The sequence below is a fragment of the Panthera pardus genome, unplaced genomic scaffold (genome assembly GCF_024362965.1).
Source record: "Panthera pardus isolate Hobbes unplaced genomic scaffold, ASM2436296v1 HiC_scaffold_6, whole genome shotgun sequence".
Classification (NCBI taxonomy): Eukaryota; Metazoa; Chordata; class Mammalia; order Carnivora; family Felidae; genus Panthera; species Panthera pardus.
Window position 1 is genome coordinate 126719302 of NW_026526991.1, and position 27290 is coordinate 126746591.

Below are 27290 nucleotides of genomic sequence, written 5' to 3' on the forward strand. Positions count from 1 at the left end.
CTGAATCTCAGTTCTGCAGAGTCCAGTTGCTGAACCGTTGGTATTTAGCATATGGCCCCAAAGGTCTGCCAAATTTTCTAGATCCATAAACATTGGTAAAAGTGATCATCTCGCCTTTTAATTGTTTTCCGTAGAAACAAGGCATAGATTACAAAACAAGTCTTTGTAAAAATGCCAGGCATTGGGGTTGGAAAGGAGGTGTTGACTCCCCGGAGGCGCAGAACAAGCGAGTTTGGTGGGTAGGGGGTCGACGCACGGTGGAACTTTCTACGCCTTGATTGTGGCAGTGGGTACGTGGCTGATGTGTTTTTGTCAAAACCCAGAGAATGATCCATTACCAAGAGTGGATCTGACTGTTTGGAAACGAAAAAGAAAATCTTTATGGAGAATGCCAGAGAGTTGTATATTCGATGTGGAGATGCAGTTTGGTTTTGTGACCATTGCTATGAGCATGTGGTCTTTAAGTTCCTGGACCATTGGAACTAATAACCGGCAGTATAAGGACACACATTATCGTTGAAGAGCTTAGGCCACTGCCTGCAAATAAGGGGGGACCATTGGTCCAATCATCATGTAGGACCTTCTTTAGTATTCTTTAAGTAAAGGATTATATATTCAGGGGCACCTGGGTGGCTCAGTCAGTTAAACATGTATGTGACGCTGGCTCAGGTCATGATCTCACAGTTTGTGGGTTCGAGCCCCACGTTGGGCTCTGTGCTGACAGCTCGGAGCCTGGAGCCTGCTGTGTCCCCCTCTCTCTGTCTCTCCCCCTGCCCAGCTCGTGCTCTGTCTCTCTCTGTCTCTAAAAAATAAATAAACGTTAAAAGCAATTTAAAGGATTACATGTTCAGAGTATGTTTGGTAAGAGCACTGTCAATGAAAACATGCTGAGTAAGAAGAAATCTTTGCAGTGAAGCATCATGCTTGTGTAATTTTCTTATCCTTATTGAAAGTCAGGCATGGGACCCCTCACTGGTTTCATTAGGCTAAGGAGACCCCACCTCAAACATTTCCTGTAGTTTTCACAGTCCGCGTAAGTACCCTGCCGGGCATATACATAAGAATATTAGTTCAGTTTTATTCTTTACCTTAGATATCTGACATAAGGACGCAGATTTGTGTATGATGTTGCAGAAGCCTCTGTACCCGTCTGCCCAGGTTTCCAGGATGTGTGGAGATTGGAAAGGCACACACCATTGCTACAGGAATAGGTTTATGCAGGAACCTCGCATAGCCCACCTTCATGCAGAGCACTGGCCCCAGGTGTAGCCGGGTGAACCCGCTCCCACTGGTCAGGTTATGGCTCCATTCACAATACAGCACAGCACAGGGTGTCTCTCAAACGTGTGTTACATACACACCCATGTCCCTACTCACCCTGGACCCACACCCTGGTGTCCCTGACCATCCAGAGCACCTTCTCTCCCCGTAATGACTTTCTGGTACTTTTGGCTTCTCCCTTCCTACCATTCCCAGTGGGAAATAGACTTTAGACATTAATTGCGAAGTTGCTGCCCATTGTTTTTTAGGAGAAAGGAGGTACAAACACTAAAATATAATGTCTTCAAACATCCTCGATCTGGGTGGTCAAGTAAATTGTGGCATGATCGTACAATTAAGTATTATAATCATAAAACATGAAGTCTACCAAGAATCGGTATTAATATGGGAAAATGGTTTTGTTTTAATGCCAGGTGAAAACCATAAAATTCAAAATTGTATCTAGACATGTTGAAGAGAAGAAAAATGGGTATACGTTGAGAGGTTGTCCTCGGAAAGTGGGATTAAAACCAAAGTTTTTTCTTCTTTTTTCATTTTTTTAAGTTTATTTATTTATTTTGAGAGAGAGGGAGAGCACGAGTAGGGGAGGGAGGGAGAGAAAGAGAGAATCCCAAGCAGGCTCCATACTCTTAGCACAGAGCCCACCACAGGGCTCCATCTCACGAACCATAAGATCATGACCTGCACTGAAATCAAGAGCCGGATGCTTAACCAACTGAGCCACCCAGGTGCCCCTTTTTTCCTTCTTCTTCTTTTTTTAATGCATTTTTACCTCATTTTCAAAACTATGAACAGGTGTTTATTTATGATCAGGAAAACTAGTAAAATTAAGCACGCAAAAATTTCTAAGTGAAATTGTTGAGTTCACTGAAGTATTTTGAAAATTGAGTGTAGATGGTAGAGTAGTTTAAAAATGTACTATTTCTATCGGTGTTTACATTTAAAAAAAAAATTTTTTAACGTTTTTTTATTTTTGAGACAGAAAGAGACAGAACATGAACGGGGGAGGGTCAGAGAGAGAGAGGGAGACCCAGAATCAGAAGCAGGCTCCAGGCTCTGAGCTGTCAGCACAGAGCCTGATGAGGGACTCGAGCTCACGAACCGTGAGATCACGACCTGAGTTGGACACCCAACCGACAGAGCCACCCAGGCGCCCCATGGGTGTTTCCATTTACAAATACTGAAGACTAAGGATGTGTTCAGTAACCCTTATACGTGTAAAAATAAGAAGATGGAGTTGTATCGCCTGTTTTCATTTTCAAGTTGTCCCTGAATCATCAGGAACGTGGACTTGATGGTCTGACACATAGAAGGGGCTGCACCCTTCTATGGTGGGTGCACCATTGTACAGAACCTACCAGTTCAAATGCTAATTTCATGTGGAAACACCCTCACAGACATATCCAGAAATAATGTTTGGTCAAATATCTGGACACCCCCTGAGCTGGGCAAGTTGACACGTAAAATCGAAGCCTCTGTGAGACTGTCCGTGCACGTTCTCCTAGGAATGGCACCGAGAATTCATGAACTAGGGAAACCCACGGGATGCATAGGTAGAACGTTTATTGGTTGGTCACTATTGATCTTCACGTGTCTTAGGCCAAAGCGTACCCAGGAATTACTGTAGTGACGAATGACTCCAAATCTCTGGCTTCAGGCAACCCAGGTGCATCGCTTGCTCACACTGTGTGTTTATTTTTTAAAGTTTATTTATTTATTTTGAGAGCGACAGAGACAACATGAGTAGGGGAGGGGCGGAGAGAAAGGGGGAGAGAGAATCCCAAGCAGGTTCCGCACTGGAAGCGGACAGCCGGGTGCGGGACTCAAACTCAGGAAACTGTGAAGTCGTGACCTGAGCCGAAACCAAGAGCGGGACGCTTAAGAGACTGAGCCACCCAGGCGCCCTTGTACGTTTAATGTAAGGTGGTAAGGAGGTTCTTACGAAGGATGCAGGCTAATGGAGGTTCCTTATTGATGAGCGCTTTCAAGATCACTCCAGCTATAAAAGGCAGGTAGAGCGTTGCACACTGTTAAAGCTTCTGCCCGGAATGGACATTCACCACTTCTCCTCACATTTGGTAGGCCAAAGCATGCTCCGGAGGTTGGCCATGCCAACTTACTTCACGCTTTTTTTTTTTTATCCGCACCTAGCAAAATTGTATCTACAACCTGTAGAAGAATACCAGGTAGGATAAGAAATGTAGTAAAAGAGGTTGGCTTTGAAAACTGTGATTGAAACTGATTTTTCTTCTATCCCTAATGGACATATTTTGTAGGACATATTTTTGGGGGGCACTGAAATGGCATAGCTCTTTGGGGCTGCAGTCCCAACCCTCACACTTCCGGTAGAGAGCACATAAATGGCAAGGAAATGAAGGTGTTTCTGTCAGCAGGGATTTGAGTAAAACTTTCTACCAAAAATCAGTCCTTAACCTGATCTGCCTGGACTCCATTCTCTACCACAAATGTTGTCTGGGAAGACCGAATGCCCTTCATCCTTTCAGTCAGCCTTCTTGGGACACGTGCTGTAAAATCAACGTCTTTTCCCCCCTCAAAGCACACTTCAGTTCACTTTTTAATATTAATTTATTTTTGAGAGAGAGAGAGAGCACGCGAGAGCGTACCTGCATCCAAGTGGACGAGGGGCAGGGAGAGAGAGGGAGACACGGAATGAAGCAGGCTCCAGGCTCTGAGCTAATCAGCTCAGAGCCTGACCTGGGGCTTGAACTCTCCGCCTGTGAGATCGTGACCTGAGCTGAAGTTGGATGGTTAACCAAGTGAGCCACCCAGGTGCCCTGCGGTTCATTTTAACCCACCTTTACTTCTAAAAATATTATCTTAAGACAACAGTGGAATCGAAAGTGAAGCTTCATGTTAGCAGGCAATAAAATCAAATTTCAGTGACTAGAACAGGGTTAGTAGCTTTCCGTAAGCAGACACCAGTCTAAAGAGTCGAAGTGTGGCCATGAACAGAGCCCAAGGCCTTCCTTACTCTTGTGGGGTTTATGGTGCACAGCCAGTGACAGAAAAAGAAAGGTAAGGCCAAGGTGACAGAGAGCAGTGTGTCCCCACCCGTGTATCTATTTTTGATTGGGCGGGTATTAGTTTCCTGGTGCCGCTGTAACAAATTACCATACACTTGGTGGCTTCAAACAACACAAACTGATTATCTTATGGTTTTGGAGGCCAAAGTGGAAACTAGATCCCACTGGGCTCAAATCAACGCGCTGGCAGGGCTGTGTTCCTGCGGGACGGTCTGCGGGCAGAACCTATTTCCGGTTTCCAGAGACTGCCCACGTTCCTTGATTCACAGCCCTCGTCGGTTTTCAAAACCAGCAATGTCAGGCTGAGTCATTGTGCTCTCAAGTCTCTGGTTCTCCTTTCCTGCTTCCCTCTTCCACTCTCAAGTACCCTTTATATGACATCGGTCTGGATAATCCAGGATAATCTATCTCAAATTCAGCTCCCTAGCAACCTTAATTCCATCTGCAGCCTTAATTCCCTTTGCCAGGCAACCTAAAATATTCACAGGTTTGGGGGCGGGGGGGGGGGGGGAGGTTTAAGGTATAGACACTTTGGGCGTCTAGTATTTTGCTTACCACAGGTGGTTAGACTTTTATTGAGGAGGTGGAATATCAGAACAAGGACCTAAAGTAATTAAGTGACGGAGGGAACCAAGTATGGAGGGTCGGGTGGTGTTCCAGCCTACAGTAAAGTCATTGCTGAAGTCTGGAGATGAGAGTATCCTTGGGAGATAGATAAAGGGCACTGAGCTGGACCCAAGTCAGGGGAAAGAGTGACAGAAAATGAAGCCAGAGAGCCCAGTAGAGGAAAGATTACATAATAACTGAAAGGCCAGGGTCAAGGCTTTGGATTTTATTCAAGGAGTGATGGGCAGCCCCTGGTGGTTTTGAGTAGACAAGTAAGATAATTTGAATTATGTTTCCCCAAGGATCAGGTTAACAGACAGTAGGCAAGCAAGAGCGGAAGGAGAATGGGGTTTGGTGACAGCAGTTGGGGTTGAAAAATGGTTGGGTCTGGGATTCATTTGAAAGCACAGGCGGTAGAATTTCATTATGGATCGGAAGCAAGGTGTGGAAGAAAGAGAGAATTTTGACCTGAGTCATAGGGGAACAGGACAGAGACAGGGAACAGTGGGGGAAGGAGCAAGTCTTGGGGAAAAATAATCAGGAGTCGAATCCAGACAGGTGACGTGTGAACTGCTTATTGGACATCCGGGTGAGGTCACGTGGGAGGGCAAATGAAGAAAGCTGGAGCTCAAGCACAAGGCTTGGAGACTGAGATTGGGAAGCCATGAGTGTGTGGACGGTATTAGGACCGTGCCTTGGGGCGTGAGTGTGGCCGGAGAAGGGGGAAGCAAAGTACAACCAAGAGAGAAGGGAAGGGAACAGAAGGGGGGAGATCAAGGTTGAGACTGAGTCGTGGGGCGCCTTGACATTTGGAGAAATATTGGAGGGATTGACCAGGAGAGCCACGGAGGCAGAAGAAGTCATGAAGCCAGTGAAGCAAGTCCTGTGAGGTGGAGTAAAGGGAGAACGGGAAGTTATTGCTGTGGAACAAAAGGGGTTGCCGTGGAGGTGGGGAGAGACAAGAGGAGAGGACCCACCCGGACAGCAGGGGCCCGGGACCTTCACTATAAATGGGCTCAGGGAAATGGAGTTGTTGAGAAGATACTACTGCGTGTTTGCAGTCTAATAGGAATCATCCTGTTGAGAGGGAAGCAACTGAAAGCGACTGAAAGACGCTGGAAGGGGACCTGTAGGAACAAAATCCGGAAAGGATGTAAAGGGGTGGGTGGGGACTCTTAGACGGAGGGGACAGGGGCAGCTCTTCCTCGGGGACAGGACAGCAGCACAACAAGGGCACCACTGAGAGGAGCTTGGTGGGTCTGGAGACAGGATGAAGACAATGACCTTTTCTCACGTCTTGCGTTTTCTCCGTGAACCGGGAAGCAAGGTTATGGGCTGATGAGAAGGGAGCAGGAGCAGGTTAGCAGAAGGAGGAAGGGTGAAGAGTAGTCCCCGGGGCAGAATGAATCGAGCAGTGAAGTCACAGGATTGAATCGCAGGCAGTGCGCAGGGACCGTGCAGATTTATAAATCTGAATTTACTGGTGGCAGGAATAAATTTTTTCTTTTTTTTTTTTTTTTTGCCTCTGCTCACCTTATGTTATGGTTGTACTCTTCTGGGATAGGATTTAAGATCTCCCAGGGAACAAGTCCATCCCAAGTGTTAATCTCCCGTGAGAATACACTGTAGACACAGAAGGTTTGAGTTCTTTCTGAAATGCCTATTTTAGGTAACATTAGGAATGGTGATTTTTTTTTCTTTTTTTAACCAGAGAGTGAAACATTTTGTTAGATGAATGGTTGGGATCCTTTTTACTGCATCTTCTGGCCACAGAGATGAGATCCCCAGGAAAAGGGAAGCATATGACAGGAGTTAGTGTAAATACATTTTCAAACGCTATTGGGAGGCCAGTTTATGCAGTCTTCATCCTGAAACCCAATCATATCCTGTATTTAAAAGCATTGCTTTGAGGTCATATTGAAGAGATTTATGTCATTTAATCTGCTTCCTGAGATTCCCATGCTGAGAGGTTTTCATTACTTCTTGAAGCAAATAAATTGTTGGGCGCTAAACAGAAGCATGCTGTGTTCCTGCCAATCCGAAGGTGACATATAAGCCATATTGAGACTTGTCAGCTCCCCAGCTGTTTCTTGGCCAAGACATTTGAGACCAGGGAATTATTCCAAGTGTGAGAAAATCTAGAGCCGAGAGAAAGCCTCAGGCATTCAAGGAGCTCAAAGAAAATCATTGTGGTTGGGAATGAAGGGATGACTGGAAGGTAAGGGTGGCATGAGATCTCCGGCTTCGGGATAGAGAATGAATTTAAAAGTGTCAAGCCTTGGGACGCCCGGGGGGCTCAGTCAGTTAAGCGTCTGACATCTGCTCAGGTCACGATCTCACCATTCGTGGGTTCCAGCGAGCCCCGCGTCGGGCTCTGTGCTGACAGCTCAGAGCCTGGAGCCTGCTTCGGATTCTGTGTCTCCCTCTTTCCCTGCCCCTCCCCAACTCACACTCTGTCTCTCTCTCAAAAATGAATAAACATAAAGGAAAAAAATCATAAAACTGGCAAGCCTGGAGGAAGAGAAACCAGTAGGAAGCTGTTGCAGAAACCGAGCCAAAAGAAACGGCGGTCACAATTAGGGAAGTAGCAAGAGGGATAGAAAGAAATGGATGGACTCGAGAGAGGGCTTCGGAAGGAAGAGTGGACAGGAACTGACTAGCGAATGGAATCTGGGAGGATTGCTGATTGCCAAGGATGCACTCCAAGCTCCCGGCTTGGTTCATGGGGCTACCATTTTATTAGGTGTAAATGGCGAACAAGACAGACGTAGTCTCTGACCTTGCGATATTCAGGTCCAGTGGATGAGAGCCTCAACGCCTGGCAGCGGTAGTCTATGGTCCTGTGACGTGACAGCAAAAAGTAAAGGCTTTAAGTGTGCAGAAGAAGGGTTTCTTTCCCTGCCTGGAGGGGGATTTGTGGGTATCAGGAGAGGGCCAGAGCTGAAGAGAGGTGTGTGTGGGTGTGTGTGTGTGTGTGTGTGTGTGTGCATGCGTGGGTGTGCCTGTGTGACCTGTGTGTCCCAGGGGGCCGGTGAGCTTCGAGAGAAGACTCTTCCAGCCGGGGCACACCGGTGGAGTGTGTGGGAGCAGATGAGGTCAGAGGTGATGCCTCTCTACAATTGCTCTGTCCATCCCTGCCTTTCAGACTTTCATTTCCTACCAGGGAAGTTTTCTTTTCTCTCGTTTTTAATCTGGTCTACCAGATTAAAGAGATGGCCTACCATGTCCCTTTGGAGAGATGTTCCCCTGGCTGCATCATGAATTAGCAGAATATCCCCCCCAAAATCACTTGCACCGTACCACCAAAATTCCATATGTATTTCCAGAACAAACCTTACATGTGACCTGGGTTAACCTGCATACGAAAAGCATTTCAAACGATATTATATGATGTAGAAAACTCATTCAGATTATTACGAAACAAAAGTCGAAAGAACGCTGGCTAGGCACTATTGGCTGTGAAAAACATGAACTTGGAAATGCGACCTTTATTCTTGGCAAGACAATATAGATGTGGAAATAATTGTAGCAGAAGATGTATATCCCCATCAAGATCAGGAAAACTGTATAATATGTATGAAACAAAGCATTTAAATAGTGATATGAAAAAAAATAATTTAAAATAAAACTTCCATGGGGCGGCTGGGCAGCTCAGTCGTTCAAGCGTCTGATTTCTGCTCAGGTCATGATCTCATGGTTTGTGGGTTCGAGCCCCACGCCAGGCTCTGTGCTGACAGCTCAGAGCCCGGAGCCTGCTTTGGATTCTGTGTCTCCCTCTCTCTCTGCCCCTCCCCTGCTCGTGCTCTCTTTGTCTCTGTGTCTCTATCTCTCTCTCTCTCTCAAAAATAAACATTAAAAAGATTTTTAAAATAAAACTCTCATGAGTGCCAGTAAAGAAATGGCTTAAACTAGAGGAATGAGCCAGAAGCCTCTCAAATTCTAAAAGGTTGGAGGGGTTTACCAAACTTAACAGCTACTATGTCCAAGGGGTAAGATTCCAGTGACCTTCCTCTAAGTACCTTATGTAATTCTTTTTTTTTTTTTTTTTTTTTTTTTACTAACTTTGAAGCCCCTTATGTAATTCTTTATACAAGTTTTGTTACTTTATATTGTTTGAATTTTTAAGAACAAAAATCTGAAAAAAATTTCAATTTGAGAAGAAAGAGTTTTTGAAGCTGCATTTTAAAGCATTTTTTTATGACGGATACATTTGACTTAATAGTTTGGTTTATATCATTTCATTATTTATTTATTTATGTATTTATTTATATTAGTTTCATTTTTTATTTTGTTTTTTTTTTTAATATGAAATTTATTGTCAAATTGGTTTCCATACAATACCCAGTGCTCATCCCAACAGGTGCCCTCCTCCATGCCCATCACCTCCTTTCCCCTCGCTCCCACCCCCCATCAACCCTCAGTTTATTCTCAGTTTTTAAGAGTCTCTTATGGTTTGGCTCCCTCCCTAACTTCTCTTTTTTCCTTCCCCTCCCCCATGGTCTTCTGTTAAGTTTCTCAGGATCCACATAAGAGCATCATTTCACTATTTAGACGTAATGCATGGGGTCCATTTGTATTCACTTCATTATTTTATTTATTTGCTTATTTACCTACTTATATTTGATAAATTTGTCATGATAAAATTCATAAACTTAAAACATGTTATTTTATGCATTTATATATTGTAATATGGTTGCCACTGAAGCATATATATCACATTACATCATTATAGAAAAGTAATATTAATCATATTCATTCCACCATGCACTAGATCTCTGTGGCCTGTTTACTACTCAGTACAAGTTTGTGCTGTTAAACACCATCATTCTTTTCCTCCGTCCCCCCGTCACCTGGTAACCATCGCTTTACTCTTGGTAAAGCAGGTTTTTAAGGAAGTGATTTCGATTAGTTGGAAACAAGGAAGAACACGATTTTGCAAGAGAAACATCATGTATGAAGTCTAGGAGTGAGACTCGACAGGGAGCAGAGAGGACGTTACCTGGATGGAAGGAAATGCCATACCTGGAGATCAGGTGTGGTTCCAGAACTACGCTGTGGAGGGCAGGGCATTTAGATTTGATCTACTCGATAAAGACAGGAAAACTGTTCAGCGCATGTCTGTGTGCATAGACACCTATTTGTATATTGTATACATATATGGTATACGTCTATAAATAAATGTATAGAATATTCATTTAATCAGGATAATGCATTTCTGTCTGTCAGCGGATGAATGGAGAAAGATGCGGTATATATACGCATTGAAATATTATTCAACCATTAAAAAGGGGAAAGCCTTGCCATCTGTGTCAACGTGGCTAGAACTGGAGGGCGTTATGCCAGGTGAATTAAGACACAGAAAGACGAATGCTGTATAATCTCACTTCCACGTGAACTCTAAAAGAAAACAAGATTAGAAAAAGAGAGCAGGTTTGTGGTTACCAGGGGTGGGGGAAATTGGACGAAGGTCGTCAGAAGGTACAAACTTCTAGTCGTAAGATAAACAAGGCCTGGGAATGGAATGTTCTAAGTGATGACTAAGGCTCACGCTGCTGTATAGCATACATGAAAGGTGTTAAGAGAGTAGATCCTAAGACTTCTCACCATCAGGGGAAAAAAAATTTTTTTTTTTCTTTTTTGTATCTGTGTAGGAGATGGTGGATGTTTCCTAAATGTGTTATTGTAATCATTTCACAATCTATGTAGATCAAATCACGAGGCTGTACACCTTAAACTTCTCCAGTGCTGCATGGCAATTCTATCTCAATAAAACTGGGTGGAAAAAAGAATGACACATTTCTTGAACATTACATGGAAAAATGAATGTGGTATTTCCTCAAACCCTTAAAAAACCACAATAAAATGAGCAAGAGTATGAAAGCTACAGAGGTGTTCTTTAATGTGTTTTTTTTTGTTTTTTTTTTTTTTTTTTTTTTTTAAACATGCTTAAAAGCACGTCTATTTGTTTTTTTGTGGCGGCAGGGGGTAGGGGCAGCAGAGAGAGTTGTCAGCACAGAGCCCGAGCGGGGCTCAGATTTTCAAACCGTGAGATCGTGACCTGAGCCAGAGAGACACCTAACTGACTGAGCCACCCAGGCACCCCTTTAATGTTTTTTTTAATAGTGGTTTTAGGGTATCAGGAATCATACATTGGGAAGTTTACTTTTCCCGGACAGGTTTTTTTCTTGGATTTGTTTCTTTGCGACAAGGAGTGCTCCTGCCACAGCTATATTATTTTGAATCTTACAAAGGAGTAGTCCCTGTTCTCAGATACGTAGTTTCAATTTGAATGAAACTGTTACAGCACACGCTGATTATGGGAGATTACAGACAAACGTTTAAAGATTTCTTTTTCCCTCTTCCTGATTAGAAATGTCTGGACAGCTCCTGCAACAGCTTTAAGAAAATCCCTAAGGCTGTGCACTCCAAGTGGTGACTGAAGGCATAAGGAAGCTTACTGTCTTCCAGCACGAGGTCGAGGACTTATCTATAAATAGTTTTCAAAAATCCCCTCATCTACCGGAATGTTCCGCGGCACCTCTGTTGGTTTCAGCTCCTGTCTCCCCCTGGGTGACCTATCTTCACTTTTTATAATTCCTCCCATTTGACTAAGCTAAAAGATTAGAAAAACCTGCTTGGAGCCCACATGTGCACCATATTCTACACTCTCTCACTCCTGCTCTGAAATGAATACTCCCGTGAAAAAGGAACCAAAAGCTAGTAGGCTTGCCACCCACTGGGATTTGTACCCAGATTGCCCAGAGACTGAAGCTACTGATTGACGAAAGTCGGCTTCAAAGCCCAGAAATGGAAGACAGGCCAAATCAACTTGATTACTGCCACCCATCTAAGTGTTCCAGGTTGGCCTACAAATCTGGTTTTTGGTGGTGTTTTTTTGTTTTTTTTTTAATGTTTATTCATTTTTTGAGAGAGATGGGGAGGGGCAGAAAGAGAGGGAGACACAGAATCCGAAGCAGGCTCCAGGGTCTGAGCTGTCAGCACAGAGCCTGAGATGGACCTGGAACCCGTGAGCTGTGAGATCATGACCTGAGCCAAAGTTGGACGCGTAACCGACTGAGCCACCCAGGCTTTATGTTTTTTGTTTTTGTTTTTGTTTTTTTCCAGATCACATTTTATCTTATTTTTTAAAGATTTTATTTTTCAAAGTAATCTCTACACCCAACATGGGACTCGAACTCACAACCCCAAGAGCAAGAGTTGCATTGATCTACCCACTGAGCCGGCCAGGAGCACCACCCAAATCATATTTTATGTGATCTGAAGAGAAACCAGAGTATCACCCAGATCATATTTTAAATGAAAGGGAGATCATAGTAAACAATATGTTAGACAAACTTCTGAACGAATACATGGGGGCTTTGGTCATTCATTCAACAAACACTCATGCAGGGAATACTGTGTGTCAGGCACTGTCCTAAAAGTGGGCAATACAGACTTGAAGCAGAGAACGTTCTACTCATGGGATTTACGTATATTCTGAAGGAGACAGACAGGAAGCATGCCAACCAACAAATCAGATCATCTCAGATCGTGCTCAGCCCTGTGGAAAACTGTGGCAGTGAGAAGAGTAAACGCAATGAAGACACAGCAAAAGCTGAGCATGTTCAAGGGACAGAAAGTCGATGTGTCTGCGACTCACCGAGCCTGGGCAGTTGAAGGACCTGATGCTGGAAAGGCAGACAGGGGCCAGATCATGTCAGGAGTTCAGCACCGCAATATGGAATTACAACTCTCCAAGAAAAAAGATGGATTGTTCTACAGCTGGTGTGGTGACGACTGGCCTTACTGAAAATAAATAAGAGGGGTGGCGCCTGGGTGGCTGTGTTGGTTAAGGGTCCAACAACCGCTCAGGTCATGATCCCGTGGTCCGTGGGTTTGAGCCCCGCGCTGGGCTCTGTGCTAACAGCTCAGAACCTGGAGCCTGCTTTGGATTCTATGTCTCTCTCCCTCTGTCCCTCCTCTGCTCACGCTGTCTCGCTCTCAAAATAAATAAATAAACGTTGCAAGATAAATAAATAAATAAATAATACTTTGCCATGTCATGTTGAAAAAACAAATTCCAGACGGACAACAGCCCCATAAGCACAGTTAAAAGACTAGTAACAATTGGGAGAAGATATTTGCAACATATACGTAAGGAAAAGAATCAATCCTCAGAATATATGTCAACTTCTTACAAATCAATAAAATAAATCAGACAAGAAAGTGAACAAAGGATGTGAGCTGGAAAGTCACAGAGGTAAAAAGTATGGGGGCCATAAATAGAAAAAGATGATCAACTTGCTAATACAGGGAAACGCCAGTGAAAACAGAATTGGCAAAAACTTTAAAATCCTACGATGACAGGAGCTGATGGCCCTACTCCTGTGTGCTGCTGCTGTGCTTGTGGGTTGTAGCTACTCTGGGAAAGCTGGTAAAGAGGATGTGGTGACTCTCTATGACCCAGCAATGTCATCTCTAGGCTGGTGCCGGAAAGGTACTCTTCCATGATCTTGTGGTTCATGGGATCAAGCTTGGGATTCTCTCTGTCCCTCTTTCTGCCCCTTCTCTGCTCTCTCTCTAAAATAAAATAAAATAGAGTAGAATAGAATAAAATAAAATAAAATAAAATAAAATAAAATAAAATAAAATAAAATAAATATAAAAACAATAAAAAGAATAGAATAGAATAAAATAAAATTTAAAATAAAATAAAATAAAATAAATAAAATAAAAAATAAAAATAAAATAGGCGCCTGGGTGGCTCAGTCGGTTAAGCGTCCAACTTCAGCTTAGGTCATGATCTCGTGGTCTGTGAGTCGGAGCCCCGTGTCGGGCTGGAGCCTGCTTCGGATTCTGTGTCTCCCCCTCTGTCTGCCCCTCCCATGCTTATGCTCTGTCTCTCTCTGTCTGTCAATAATAAATAAACCTTAAAAAGTAAAATAAAATTAAATTAATAAAATTAGAAACCTAACCTAACCTAAACTAAAAAAATAGAGCTGGGTATGGAGCGCGATACAATACCAGGCAAGGATTTAAAAGAATGAGATAATTGTTATCTACCTATCTATCTACCAACCTACTACCTATTTTCTAGCTATCTATCTACCCACGGATCATGCAGCCAGTACAGAACCATTTTTTTTCCAGTTAAAAGGAACACACAAACTACTCAATAACAAACTGTTGTCAGACTACAACTAAATCTGACCCATTCTCTGTTTTTGTGTGGCCAGTAAGCTAAGAGTAGCTTTTACATTTTGTAGTGGTTTGGGAAGATCTTGTGAAAGAGTAACATTTAATGACACATGAAAGGTCTGTACCTTTCCAAATTTCTGTGTCTGCCCGTAAAGTTTAATGGGGACGTAGCCAAGCCCATTCTTTTACACACTGTTTATGGTTGTTGCTGCTACAGGAGCAGAGAGAGTGAAAAACCTGAAGTATTTTATTTTATCACCTTTAAGAAAAACAAATTGCAGACCGCTGTCCTATAGGATTCGTGGGCATTCTTTTTTAAACGGCCAGGAGTATACACATCAATTTCATGATGGTGGATGCCTCTGGAGAAGAAAAAGAGGGCAATGGAACTAGGGATGGATGTTAAAGAATACTTTAATGTTTGTAAATGTGAAAGAGCCGAGTCATCAATTCTGCCTGGTGGGAATGGAAGTGTTTGTTATATTAAGTCCTTGTACCTTTGTCTACTTTCTTAAGGCCTTGGGAGAGCTCACAAAAAAATGTATATATATTTTGTAGACGTTATTCTGTATCAGTGCATACAAATCTGTCACATGTACTTTAACAGTTGGGTAGTGGTCTGTTTTATAGATGACAGAAATTTCAGTTTGAATCCCTTATGTATAAATATTTAAGTTCCAGTTTTCTATCACAACCAGGATGGCAATTATCTTCACTTTTGCATCTTAAAGCATCTATGTAATTATTCCCTTTGAACCAAATCCTGGAAGTTGAATTCTTTGGTTAAAAAAATGTATATTTAAGGGGCGCCTGGGTGGCTCAGTCGGTTGAGCGTCCGACTTCGGCTCAGGTCATGATCTCATAGTTTGTGAGTTTGAGCCCCGCGTCGGGCTCTGTGCTGACAGCTCAGAGCCTGGAGCCCATTTCAGATTCTGTGTCTCCCTCTGTCTCTGCCCCTGACCCACTCGCATTCTGTCTCTGTCTCTCTCAAAAAATAAACATGAAAAAAAGTTTTTTTTTAAATGTACATTTAAAACTTTGGTATGTGTTGCCAAATGGCCCTTCCAAAATGCTGTGTCGAGTTATTGTCTTGCAAACAGAGTGAATGTTAATATTTTTTGCCCAACTGGTAGGTGACAAGTGTTAAGCCATTATTGTTTTAATTTGCGGCTCAGGACCTCTCTAGGAATTTACAGGCTTTTTAATTTCTTCTTTATTCTGTAATGCCCATTCAAGCCCTTAGAGCTTTTTCCTATAGAATGTTAATCTTTTATGTTATTGATTTGGGAGCTTTTTACAAGTTAAATCTACTGACCTTTTCTTTGAAAAAACTTTCACCTCGATTTTCATTTATTTACTAATTTTAATAGTCTTTTTAAAAATGTTTACCTTTGAGAGAGAGAAAAAAAAAGTGTGAGCAGGGGAGGGGTAGAGATGGGGGGAGACACAGAATCCAAAACAGGCTGCAGACTCTGAGCTGTCAGCACAGAGCCCGACTCGGGGCTCGAACTCGCAAACCGCAAGATCATGACCTGAGGTGAACTTGGGACGCTTCACTGACTGAGCCACCCAGGCGCCCCATTACTCTTTTACTGCTTAGAAAGACTTAAATCACATGCATTCACTATGAATTTTTTTCCCTAGCTTTTGACTTTGTTTTCTCCATAGTTTGTGATATGCCAAGGAGAGAATTGCTTCTTAGGTGACTATCAGTCTCCACCATCTCCCATGATCACAGGCCCTTCCAAGAGTTCTCTGGGGTTGACAGGGCATGTAGGGTAACCAGTGCCTTTCTTCTGCTATAGATCTACGTGTCTCTATCCTAACTGTTTACCCCTTGTCATCAGTGTATCAGCGGGAGTTTGGTCAGAAAAACAAAAACCACTTTGAGTAGTACAGCTGGGAAGGGATCGCATACAGAGATGAAGGGGCTCGCCTGGCCACTGGAAACACTGGGGGTGTGGGGAGGTCAGGAAGGTCACTGCCTGCAGATGAAGCAATATGGAAGTTCAGGACTTGATCTCTGCTGACTGATGCACCAAGAGGGGATTATTATCAAGGGATACTTTAAAGAGCTGCGGGAAGAACATCACAGTTGTCACAGCTGATGCCCACGTGTGTGCCTGCACCTGCCACCAGAAAGTAATGGCTTCTCCGTCTTCTCTTTCCAGTCCTCTCCTGAGCCTCTCATGCCACAAGGGTCCTACTCATAAGAGTGTCTAGAAAATGTATGTTCCAGGCTTTCAGCCCTTTGCCCTACAGAGGAGGGCTCAGCGGGGCTGAAATCATGCTGAGTATTTACAGTTATTACCTGGGGGGTGTTTTCAGTAAAGATCAGATTGAATCAAATCGGAAACATTGTCCATGCATGGGAGGTTTCTTGAGCACCAGCGGGCAAGAGATAACACAGTGCCTTGTGTTGGGGTATTTGGCATGAAAGACTCTTGTTCAGAAAAGGAGGGTGAGAAATGGACTTTCATAGTCCATCTGAATATATTTTATTCGTTTGAAATTTTATGACATTCTGACACGAGATTTAAAGTCAGACAACTTGTAAAAATAGTGAAGCAGAAGTTTGAAAAGGTGATTTGCCCTCCTCACAGATCAAGGAGTGGCTGATCCGTCTAGACTAAAGCTCGTCTCAGTAAATAGACCCAGGACAGTGGAATTCTCTGTTGTAATCCTTGGGTATGGAATCCTTGGGATTGGGTATGGAATTAGTGGAATTAGTGAAGCCAATTCATTTGTATTCTTGGTCCAGAAGAAATTTGTTGCTGGACAATAACCCACAGTTGACAGTTTTAATCTAGTTATTACACAGTTCAACCTCTGAACAGCAGAAAGGACGTCTCAGGAGTCACAAAGGTAAAGTCACATCATTTTCTCTAGCAGAACGAGGCCAATTTAGAACTGGCTTCTCTCTTTCCCCAGGATCCATTTCCTTCCTCCCGGCAGGCTGTTTTTCTTAAGTTCTTTTGGGATCTCCTTTAAAGATTTTTGAAATTTTTGAGGTGCTGGTCTTTTCATGGCTTTTTAGCAGTTTGGACATTCCAAAGCCACTGTGTAGCCTTTTCTCTCTGTAATGAATCAGAGCCACACGGACAGTCTTGAGAGGTCTCACTAATTTCGCTGCTGAGTGCCAAAAATCACTAATAATAACATCGTACGTGTGCGTCAGCAAGGTCCTTTCCAGTTCTTGGACTTGGGTTGAGTTTCCAGGTTTCTAATTAAGAGATATTTGTAAAGGGTTTGGATTTTCAGTTAGATGGCTACATGATTTCTGAGCGTACAGCTTCTCAGCTTATAAAGAGGGCACTTTCGAGTTTGTGTAGCTCACGTCATCTTTATGACTTTGATCACCTGTGAAAGAGGAAAGGGAGAAGGTATTCTCAGCCTCATTTTCTAGAAGAAACCCAAACTCCGAAGACTGAATGAATTGCCCCCATCACCCAGTTCATGGTGATAAGATTCATTGTCTCTGAGGTCTATAATCTTCCACAGTGCCTAGATGTAAATATAAATGTTTATTTTTTCAAGTTTATGCTGTAATCTGTAACATGCTCCGTTCATTGCCAGTTGTATGCATTTTGGGTAAGGATTTATAGAACCTTGTTAAATTTTTTTTAAATTTAAAAAAAAATGTTTATTTATTTTTGAGAGAGAGAGGCAGAGCATGAGCAGGGGAGGGGCAGAGAGAGGGAGACACAGAACAAGAAGCAGGCTCCACGCTCTGAGCTGTCAGCACAGAGCCTGACGTGGGGCTCGAACTCACGGACCGCGAGATCACGACCTGAGCTGAAGCCGGACGCTCAACCGACTGAGCCACCCAGGCGCCCCTAGAACCTCTTTTTTTAAAAACAAAACAAAACAAAACTCAGAAACAACAAAAGCATAAGATTTTTAAGAAGGAAATTCATGATTTTCAACTAACATGTAAAAGTCAATTTTAGGTTAAGATTGACTATATATAATTTTTAAAAGTCTGTAATCATATGGAAACTCAACTTCATGTTAATTACATGTGTATTTTGGCCTCACTTAAGAGGCGTTAAAAGTTCGTTTTGTAATGCCTTTATTATAGAGTCAATGAAGAAAAATGAAACGCATACCAAAGGAAACACATATAAATAAGATTCCCTGGTGCAAATGTCTTTTGAAATCCATTAGCTATTACCCACGAAGCTCCAGTGACAACCATGTGGTTAGAGCCACGTGGGAAATACGCTGAGTGGGAATCAAGAGTGAAAAGAAAGATATCTGCTTTTTATTAAAACCCGAAGCGTGTTATAATTGGGTTGAGTTTCTACCCAGATGGCCCCCCTTCTTATGACATCTGCAAAGTGTGTCTAAAACTACGTTGAGGTGTTATTTTCTGCGGCTGCGTGGACACATGTTAACTTCGTCAAAAACCAAGACCTTGGAGTCCTTCACAATCTTTCTTGCTAACTCATGCCAACTCAAGGGAGGAGCTAACTCATGTGCTTCTCCCCTCAGGGAGATTCCTATGGGTTTCCCTATTGGGAAAGATTTGAAATTCCTTGAGGCAGTTGTAAGTATCTGGTCTTCGATCTTTTGCAAATCAATGACAGTTGCATAGATTTGAGGCTATTAGAGTTCATGTCAACTTGACAATACAGTTATCTCTGAAAATATTAAGTGGTAACAATAAAAAATGCTTCCTGTAAGTGAAGTTGTGAAATGTCATGTTCAAATGTGCATTTTCATTTGGTATTTTTCTAAATGAAAAGGCTTGGTGAGAACTCCCCACCCCGTGTCTGAACATTGTTGTTTTTTTTTTCAAATAGTTTTAACGGGGACGTGTTCATTGTTACATATTATATTTGGCTGCCACGGTTTACGGGTTCTTAACAGTTCCGTGTCCTCCTTGTCAGACAACAGAAAGATCAGAGTTAATGGAACCAAGGAACCTATAGAATTTAAATCGAATCAGTGGTTTGGGGCAACAGTGAAAGCTCACCGAGGCGAAGTTGTGGTAAGTATGAGTCGTGGCGATGGTGTGCAATATTATGTTCTCAGTTTTACAAAACTGCTTTCATGTAAGGACTTCTATGGAGAGGGAGAGAGAGAGAGAGTGTGCACTGGGTGGGGGGAGGGGCAGAGAGAGGGAGCCGGATGCAGGGCTGGATCCCACCAGTGCCCCAGGACATGTCAGATTTTTAAAGACAAACTTACCAGCATTCTAAAACAATAAATTTAGTAGCCCTTAAAATGAAAGAATTTATTCTAGTGTTTAAAGTTATAGGAGATAAAGCTTGTTTTCCATATCAGTTAGAGATTTTTAAATATTGCAAAACTTGGACGCATGAGTGGCTGTCAGTTAAACATCCGACTTCAGCTCAGGTCGTGATCTCACAGTTCGTGAGTTCGAGCCCCACGTCAGGCTGCTCGGTGACCGTTCAGAGGCTGCTTGATATTCCCTCTCTCTGCCCCTCCACCCCCAAATAAATAAACTTTAAATATTTTAAAATATATAACTGCTAATTACATAGTTCTCTGAGTACATTAATAATTTTTTAAAGTAAAAAAAAACCCCTCACTTTCAAGTAGATATCGTTCAGCTTTAAAGTGCTGTGGCTTCATGATTCTCTTATTTCAATCATCTATGTTTCTAAGCTATTGAGAAATAAGTGACTATATTAAGCTGATCTGGAAATTTTTTTCTTGGGGGAATTGTTTAAACCATTGGCTTTAATTTCCTTACAACAATAAAGCAATAACTTTGGCTTTTAGGATTTGTTTAAAGCTTCTTGAATTATGTTTTAATAAGAATAAGTATTTAAAGGAAATACCTTGCTTTATTTGGTCTGTGGTTAACCCCCCCATGGAGATTTTGACATAAGCAGGTAATGTATAATAAGATACAGACTGCCCTCTCCAGTTACAAATCCAGAATTTACAGGATGGTCTCTATAGAACTATACTTGCATTAATATGGTTTTCATATTCCACAGTTGGTAAAAACTTTTTTAGCCTTTAGTGGCATATGACATGTGAATTGCTTTGGAAAGCTAATTCTATCTAATGACTATGTGGGATTGAAAAAAATCTTCTGGGTACTGTATTGATATTTTTAAGTCTTGAAAACTTATCTGTAACACATTATGCATCTCTGAAAATCGTATGCCATGTTCATAATAAAAATAGTTAATTTGGGGGCATGTTTCCATTTTCAAAATTATGTAAAAGGAAATCCGATAATATTAAATATATTTCAAGTTAATTTTTTCCTTTGAGCACTGAAATTTAGGGTAAAGAATTAAATTCTGCCCTACGTGATAATTATTAGGACTTCAAAATGCTGAAGTATCTTTTTGACTATCCAGATGTCATGTGTGTATGTATTAAGTTTGGGTCAAAGTCCAAATTTATCTTATCAGTGTATTTCACATCAGTGTGAAACTGAGCAGATATAAATAGGATAACTTTCTAGGCAAGAACTGGGAAGAATTTTCTTGGCATCTAAGTGTGGGGGTGGGGGGGGAGGGGTGAGATCCGGCAGGTGAGGCCGGTTTTCAGAATACCTCACTGCATAGGTGAGCGCCCACACTGCCCACACTACTGCCTTTCACCGTTGGAACCTTACATTAAACATATTAGCACATAGTTTGTTAGTTTATTAAGAGGTCCCTAAGATGAAAGAATGTGGATGAGATCGATGGTTTTTAGGTTATCAGCCAAGACCTCACAATACCAAAAGAGTCAAGTTGTGGAAACGCTCTTCTTACTTGAGAATAGAAATAAAATATTTTCACTAAAAGTAGTTGCGCATTGGGCAGATTACCAAGGACACATTTGGAATCGTGAAAGGACTTTATTTTTTTTTCAATGTCTATTCTTTTTTTTTTTTTTTTTTTTTTTTTGAGAGAGAGAGACAGAGACAGATCGTGAGCAGGGAAGGGGCAGAGAGAGAGGGAGACAGAATCTGAAGCAGGCTCCAGGCTCTGCACTGACAGCACAGAGCCCGATGCAGGGCTCAAACTCACAAAGAGATCATGACCTGAGCCAAAGTCAGATGCTCAACTGACTGAGCCACCCAAGCACCCCATGAAAGGACTTCAAAATCAGTGTCTGCCTTCATATTCCTGGCATTTTTAAATTTTAAGAGTGATATCATCAAAATTGGAGGTAGGCCAGTGATTCCATATTCCAGGCATCTGTAATTCTGTGTCCTTCGAAATGAGTGCTTGAATAATCAGGTAAAACACACTTATGGCAGATTCATGCTAGCAAACAAGTCAAAAAGATGCCTATAATTTTCTACACATTTATTTTATTGCCTCTCTCATTTGTAACAAAATTAATGTTGCTTAATTTACTTAAAGAGGACTTCATATATTCTCTTTTATATTTGATATCCTTCCAAATATCATGCTTTTGTTAAGAATCCAAGCTTCTGAAGAAGCAACCAGAGTATTTCATGCAAGAATCATATTTCCTTTCTGTTGCTTAAATTAATTTTTGTTTTGTCATGAATAAAAACCATTAACTAAAAAATAAAGTCAGGAACACTCTGATAAGGGAGTAGCATGTCCAAATGAAAGTCATTGTTTAAAAAGTCATAAGATATGCCATCAGCGATAAGCCAGGGAAATCCATAAAACAGAGGTTTACAAACTCGTCTGCATCTTTGAATTCAAAAATAATTTCTTAAAGCAACAGACAAAAAAAAAAGGAGCTCTCATTTTAACACATCACACTGATTTATTGACTGAAATGATCGTTTGAGTCTAAGTAGGTCCAACTGTTTTAAAAAAGACAAGAAGATGTGAGTTCTTTGTTGTTAGGAAATAATTACTTTTGCCAGGTTACACATATTTAACTTTAAATCCTGTGGGGGGAGAGCTCATTCCTTTCTATATGTTTAATTTACTCTGATGCTATTGTGGATTAATGTTGGGGGAAAAAGAACGGTTTTGGAAGTTTCATTAACTCTACCTACTGAGGTACTTACCAGCATGCTGGAGGCCACTTAAATCGCCACTAATTTAACATAGTTTGTGATGAATGTAGACACATTAGTCAACAGGTTCAATCATATCATAGCATGAGGAACTGATGCCACGAAAATATGTTTTGTCTTCGATGCATCACAGGCCTGCGCTCCCTTATACCACTGGAGAACTCTTAAACCAACACCGGAGAAGGACCCGGTCGGCACCTGCTATGTAGCGATCCAGAATTTCAGCGCGTATGCGGAGTATTCGCCTTGTCGGAACAGTAAGTGACTTTATTCTTTGAAAGGGCACTTTAGCTCCAGAGCCCTTCTATGGTAGGCAGGGCAGGCAAGATCAGAACCTCACTGACAAGGAAAAAGAGATGGGGTGAAGATTATGGGCGGCCTTTCAGGACGTCTTGCTGCGACATGAGGGCCAAGACCCAGAATTCTGTGGGTCCTTTTCCGTGTTGTAGACATTTCTTTAGGAGAATTGATTGGTTCCTTAGTTGAGGCCTTAAACTCTCAGCGGCTATTCAGAATTCACACCGCAATCTAAAGAACGGTGACCACCCACTTGACTCGTTCACGGCAGGAGTGGTGTTTGCGAGTGTGCTAGGAACTGGGGACATTCTCACATCAGCTTTCTGTCCAGCCTGTGTTCCTGCCGGCTGTTGCTCTCTTTGGCAGCTGTGTGCTCGGGTTATCTGCATGGTGGGCTTTTCTCCCTTAAATGTTTAATCCCTATTTTTCAAAAGGGCTCTGCACGCTTAGAGTATAAGTCTTATCTGGCCGTTCTCGGGATCTTCCAGCAAAGCATCTTTGAAAGCAAGCCTGGTGAGTTCCAGCTTTGGGACACTGCTGTTTTAATCACTTCTTGCTGGAACACCACGGATTTGGGACAGTAGTTCTGACTGCTTGGATCTACTCAGTCCTTTTGTGAACTCTTCCAGTTTTCCGTGTGTCGTTGGAGATCAGTGGGATTTGTCAGGGAGCAACCACGGGATTTTCATCCTTATTCTCGATAGTTCGCAAAATCACAATGAGGAGAGAAAGGTTAGAAGGAACATTCTAGCAACTGATTTCGGGAAATTGATTTTTCAAAAACCCAATCCCAAATTAGATTTCCAAAACCATAAGTAATATTTCCCCATTTTGCATGAATATTTTTTATACATTTTTTTTTAACATTTATTCATTTTTGAGAGACAGAGAGCATTGAGCAGGGGATGGGCAGAGAGAGAGAGGGAGACACAGAATCCGAAGCAGGCTCCAGGCTCTGAGCTGTCAGCACAGAGCCCGACACGCGGCTCAAACTTGTGAACAGCGAGATTATGACCTGAGCCGAAGTCAGACGCTCAACCGACTGAGCCACCCAGGTGCCCCCTGCATGAATATTTTTTAAATCCAAGATTAATTTAGGCAAGATAATGAGCATATATCAGAAATAAAACAACGCAGATAAAGAATGGATCAGTGATATTAGAGGGTTAATAAAGACGCCGCCGAGATTTCATCTAAATAACAAAGTGGAACAGCTAACTCAGATGGGGGTAGGATTTTGGCAAGGGGAAGATGATGGCTCCTGTTTTAAAATATTGACATAAATTACCCACTTCCTCGCCTTACGACAAGTGTCGGCCAAATGAATAATCTGTGAAATTAAGATTTTATTTTAAAGGCTTGAAAACAGAGGTTCCTTGTTGATAATGAGACTTGATTATGTATCCATTCAAACGCTAAGCACTAATTATTCTGTGTTTAGGGAATAAAGCACAGAACAAGAGAAAACAAAACACAGTCTTTAAGAAACTTACATTCTAAGTAGGGGAGACAGAAAACAAACATGTAGATGTTCAGATCCAGCAATTCCACATCTGGGTGTAGGTCCAGAGGAAGTGAAACCAACATCTCAAAAAGATATCTGCACCCCCACGTTCATGGCAACATTATGCACTTTAGGCAAGACATGGAAACAACCGTAGCATCCATTGATGGGTGAATGAATAAAGAAGGTGTTGTGTGTGTGTACAATGGAATGTTATTCAGCCATAAAAAGAAGGAAATCCTGCCCTTTTCAACCACGTGGATGGACCTTGAGGGCGTTATGCGGAGTGAAATAAGCCGGACGGAGAAAGACAAATACCAAAGAAGAACGCCACTTACACGCAGAACCTAATGAAAAATAAAACAAAAAACAAAAACTCCAAACTCAGGGATACGGAAAATAGATCAGTGGTTGTCAGAGGCGCAGGGTGAGGAGATGAGTGGAGTTGGTGAAGAGGGTCAAAGGTGTAAATTCCCATTAAAAGACAAATAAGTCCAGGGGAAGTAATGTCCAGCAAGGTGACTATGGTTAATACTGTATTGTGAGGGTGCCTGGGTGGCTCAGTTTGTTGAGTTTCTGACTCTTGATTTTGGCTCAGATCCTGATCTCACGCTTCGTGGGATCGAGCCCCGCGTTGGGCTCTGTGCTGAGCTTGAAGCCTGCTTGGGATTCTCTCCCTCACCCTCTGCCCCTCTCCCCCACTCACACGCTGTCTCTCTGAAATAAACAAAGCAAAACAAAAAAAAAAAACCCCACAATACCATATTGTGTATTTTTTATTTGAGAGACACAGAGAGCACACGTGGGGGAGGGGCAGAGAGAGAGAAGGAGAGAGAGAATCTAAGCAGGCTCCACGGTGTCAGCACAGAGCCTGACATGGGGCTTGATCTCAGGAAGTGTGAGATCATGACCTGAGCCAAAATCAAGAATCGGAGGTTTAACCAGCTGACCCACCCAGGCACCTACTGTGTTGTATATTTGAAAGTTACTACGAGAGTAGATCTTAAAAGCTCATCACAAGAAAAGAAACTATACTTGTATGTAGTGCTGGGTGTTAACTAGATTTACCGTAGTGATCATTTTGTAGTATATACATGTATTAAATCATTCTGTTATATTCCTTGGACTAGTAATAACATGTTATTTGCCAATTATATATCAACGAAAAGAAAACTTCTAAAAAAGAATAAATTCATAATACAAAGGCAGATAGCGAAAAGTGCAACAATGAAAAACATAACAAAGCGAGAGAGTAGGGAGTGACCTGGCCCGGGTGGGGAGAGGAGCTTTGGGAAAGGACCATGGGAAGGGCTCTCTTAGCAAATGGCTATTGGAGCAGGGCAGGGGGACTGTCCCACGCACGGGCAACAGCCCAGAGAGGCATATTTGGAGTCGTGTTCCGCTCAGGGTGTTGTGTTTTTTGGTTCCATGAGAGGCCATTACTATTACGCGAAAGATAGAAGTCAGGTAGAGGGATAAAGAAAATCCCAACTTAAATCAGAAAACTAATGGACGGCTGAGATTTAACAGAGAATGTGTTTCATCAATCCTGTTCATATCCTACTTCTCCCGATGTGCTAAAGATGCTTCCCCATCTCAGTAAACTATGAGAGCCGAAATGATGAGTCCATCCTTCACAGTCCTCTTGCCTGGGTGATCTACCGTACTCTTCCAGCTAATGTGGAGGGTGATCGTTTATAAGACCCGTCACTGCCTTTTGTTCTGCCTTGTAGACTGAGTGCCTCTGTAACGAGAGAACTCAGGCTAAAGTATAGTACGTGGCACTGAACCATGAGTCTGAACCTTTATCTGAAAATAACAATCGTGGTCGGCTTGTGTCTTGAGTGGCCCGGGCACATTATGATGCCAATTGACTCACTCTTTATTTTCCTAAATAAACGAACAGCTTGACACGGGTAAAAATGGAGTCGAATTGCAGAATTGCTAAGTCAATTCCCAAGAATCCTTTTCAACTCTGGTTCACATCAATAGTTCTCACTTTCCTCGTGGCCGCTCTCTTACTACAAAACTTTTTCCTCCAGAAATTCACCCAAGGAGCTGACTTCCTGTCTTTCCCCCAGGAGTTTACAGTTCATTAACACAAAGCCAGCTTGTTCATGAGCATATGGTCAGTATCACAGAACAGGAACATCAGCAATATTATTTTCAAAAGAGAATTTAAGGAACCTTCTCCTGCTCATTCCGTACCACAAACATACCCCACTGATACGCTGAGCAATCCGGGAACTAATCTGTTCATTCATATTCATGACATGCCTCCTGCTCTTATTATCATTCATAATTCAGGTGGGGATGATTTACACACCGCCTTCCATTTTACTTTGAAAACCAACAAATAGTAGTGAATGATCAGCACGATTCCCTGGATCCTAAGTTCATTCTGGGACATAATTGTAAACTTTCTAAATGCTCTGAAATTCCAGGAGGATAGATTCCTTCAGCTCTTATAAACTATAACCCTAAGAGAAAAAAACTACCTCACATTCTGTTACAATCACTGCTTCAAATAAACATTTGAAGTTGGTTGTTTTCTCAGTGAGTTTCATGAAAAGTATTAGTATTTTCTTTTAATTTTTTGTTTCCTGTTTTGGAGCAAAATAATTTCAAAGGATGGTCATATTTCTTCTTTGAATAATTTACAATATTAAAAATGAAAAGAAAGACTTGATCTAAAAAGGATTTCTAAAGAGGTTTGTACATTAGAAAAATACGTTTCTTAAATATACTCAAGATTGCAGATATAGGCTTACATAATCATATATCAGGTATTCGTATATATCTCTCTGGATGCATGTAAGTATTTACACACATGAACTTCCAGAAAACTGGTAACCAGACATTTGAGGTTATACAGATGAACCTTTAGGAAACTTTATAGCATTCAGAACTACAAACCACAAAACATAGTTTAAAATAAGGAGTAAATTTTATAAAAATACAGTGTAAGATGTTGTGCACTTAAAAATTGCAGGGCCTGGGTGGCTCGGTGGGTTAAGCGTCTGACTGCTGCTCAGGTCCTGATCTCACAGTTTGTGAATTCAAGCCCCCCCCCCCCCCCCCCTGCCCTCGGGCTCTGGAGCCTGGAACCTGCTTCGGATTCTGGGCCTCCCTCTCTCTCTGCCCCTAACCCACTTGCACTCTGTCTCTCTCTCTCTCTCAAAAATAGTAAACATTAAAAAAATTGTTTTTAAAAATTGCAGAGAGTAAACCTCATGTTAAATGTTTTTACCACAAACAAACAGAGGGACACAAGAAATTTTTTGTAGGTGGTAGAAATTCTTATTACTTTGATTTTGGTGATGGTTTTGTGGGTGTATGCATATGTCCACACTCATGAAAATGTATCCATTAAGATGTA

At 42.0% G+C, this 27290-nt stretch overlaps 1 protein-coding gene across 1 annotated transcript in view; it reads left to right on the plus strand.

Moving 5' to 3' along the window:
- ITGA8 (integrin subunit alpha 8) overlaps positions 1-27290 on the plus strand; it is a 188832-nt gene that overhangs the window by 7681 nt on the left and 153861 nt on the right. Inside the window, exons 3-4 of the mRNA XM_019460684.2 lie at positions 19022-19122; positions 22244-22367. Coding sequence (XP_019316229.2) covers positions 19022-19122; positions 22244-22367 — 225 coding nt within the window. The remainder of the gene's footprint in view (positions 1-19021; positions 19123-22243; positions 22368-27290) is intronic.